Source organism: Cryptotermes secundus, unplaced genomic scaffold, assembly GCF_002891405.2.
Source record: "Cryptotermes secundus unplaced genomic scaffold, Csec_1.0 scaffold7058, whole genome shotgun sequence".
Taxonomy (NCBI): Eukaryota; Metazoa; Arthropoda; class Insecta; order Blattodea; family Kalotermitidae; genus Cryptotermes; species Cryptotermes secundus.
The window spans coordinates 1-1,312 of record NW_019725647.1 but is presented as its reverse complement, the minus strand read 5'-3'; the positions used below and the strand labels follow the sequence as shown (position 1 = coordinate 1,312).

Genomic DNA, 1,312 nt, shown 5'->3' with positions numbered 1-1,312 from the left:
TCCCTTCATCAGAGATTTATAACAAGATGACTGCACGTATTGGTGGCGATTAGTTGCAACCTCTGCCGGAAGTTCGCCTATCCCGATTAATCTTTGCATGGAGTCCCTGCAGGAAAATGCTGGCACCCTTTCTTTAAGTTCCTTCCAGTTCATCAGTCATTTGCTGTCCTACCATTCGCCGCTATACAGTCTAGCTACAGACAGCCTCGTAGAGTGACTCACAAAATAAACGGCAACTTCTGATGATGTTCTTATAGCTGAAGCTTGACGAATTACTGAATAAGTTCTGACTAATCCGAACTTTGCCTGCTTTTGGTTGTGTATATTGAACTTCAACACACCGCCTTTGCATTCAAAATAAAGATTAATTTACTGAAAGCTGAACAAACCTGAACATGAGGTGGAACACCCAGAACGTACAAAACGCCATCAGCAATATCCTCAGGGTTCAGGGAAGGGCAGGTGTCCAAAAACTTTTCGGGAGGCATTTCTGTCCTCACCAGTCCAGGACTGAGGCTCTGTAACATTAAGATTTACTATGTTTATGTAGAAAATGAACAATTATTGTACAATGGTTACTAAGCGTCTATGTTCCATGTGCTTCAAGTCGCAAGGACTGTTGCATTTTATCCAGAGGTTTTTTGCGCTTTTCAAAATAAAGATCTTTATATCACTAGAGACAACTAACCGATTGGTATGTGTAATGCAGATACAGCGAACTTGAAATGTTTAGATAAAGTTCATGTGGATAAAACGTAGTAATGTCAGTTCCGTAGGTCCTTGCACTTTGGAACACAGAGCTTCTGGGTTTCCTGTATCTCCTTCCTTTCTAAGCAGAACATTACAGCATAAACATAACTCTTATCTGTTTCCATCCTCAGCTGACAATGTGAGGATAACTTCAATTCGGTTAGTTATCGAATGCCAGTCTCGACGAGTGGTACAGCGTTCTATTTATAATCCGGCAGGTTACGTGAGTTCAGGAAACCCTATGGCGTCATTAGAAACGAGAAATATATTTCATGTTTCCAAAATTTGGGACAGTTATATTTAAGATAAAAATCATTTCAGGTTTATACTCACGGTGACACGGATTTTGGACTTGAGGTTGACCAGTTCTCGTCGGAGTCCCTCTGTCAGCGCTGTGACCGCGTGTTTGGAGGCAGAGAACATGGCGTAAAATTCTCGTGGAGGTACATGGCCACCAACGCTGTGGGTACAGAATTGATTTTTAAATTTATCCTCCTCTCCTCCGAGTTTGATTGCACGTTATTTGGAATGTAGTTACTATACCATCTGATGAAAGACCTAC

At 41.5% G+C, this 1,312-nt stretch overlaps 1 protein-coding gene across 1 annotated transcript; it reads right to left on the bottom strand.

Moving 5' to 3' along the window:
- Window positions 1-389: 389 nt before the first annotated feature.
- On the bottom strand, window positions 390-1,242 carry LOC117282239 (farnesol dehydrogenase-like; the record flags this gene model as incomplete). The annotated part of the gene is given in 2 exon segments (XM_033751084.1): window positions 390-518; window positions 1,084-1,242. Coding segments are annotated over 2 exon segments (219 nt in total), but the record flags the coding sequence as incomplete, so codon positions are not given.
- Between the last annotated feature and the right edge of the window lie 70 nt (window positions 1,243-1,312).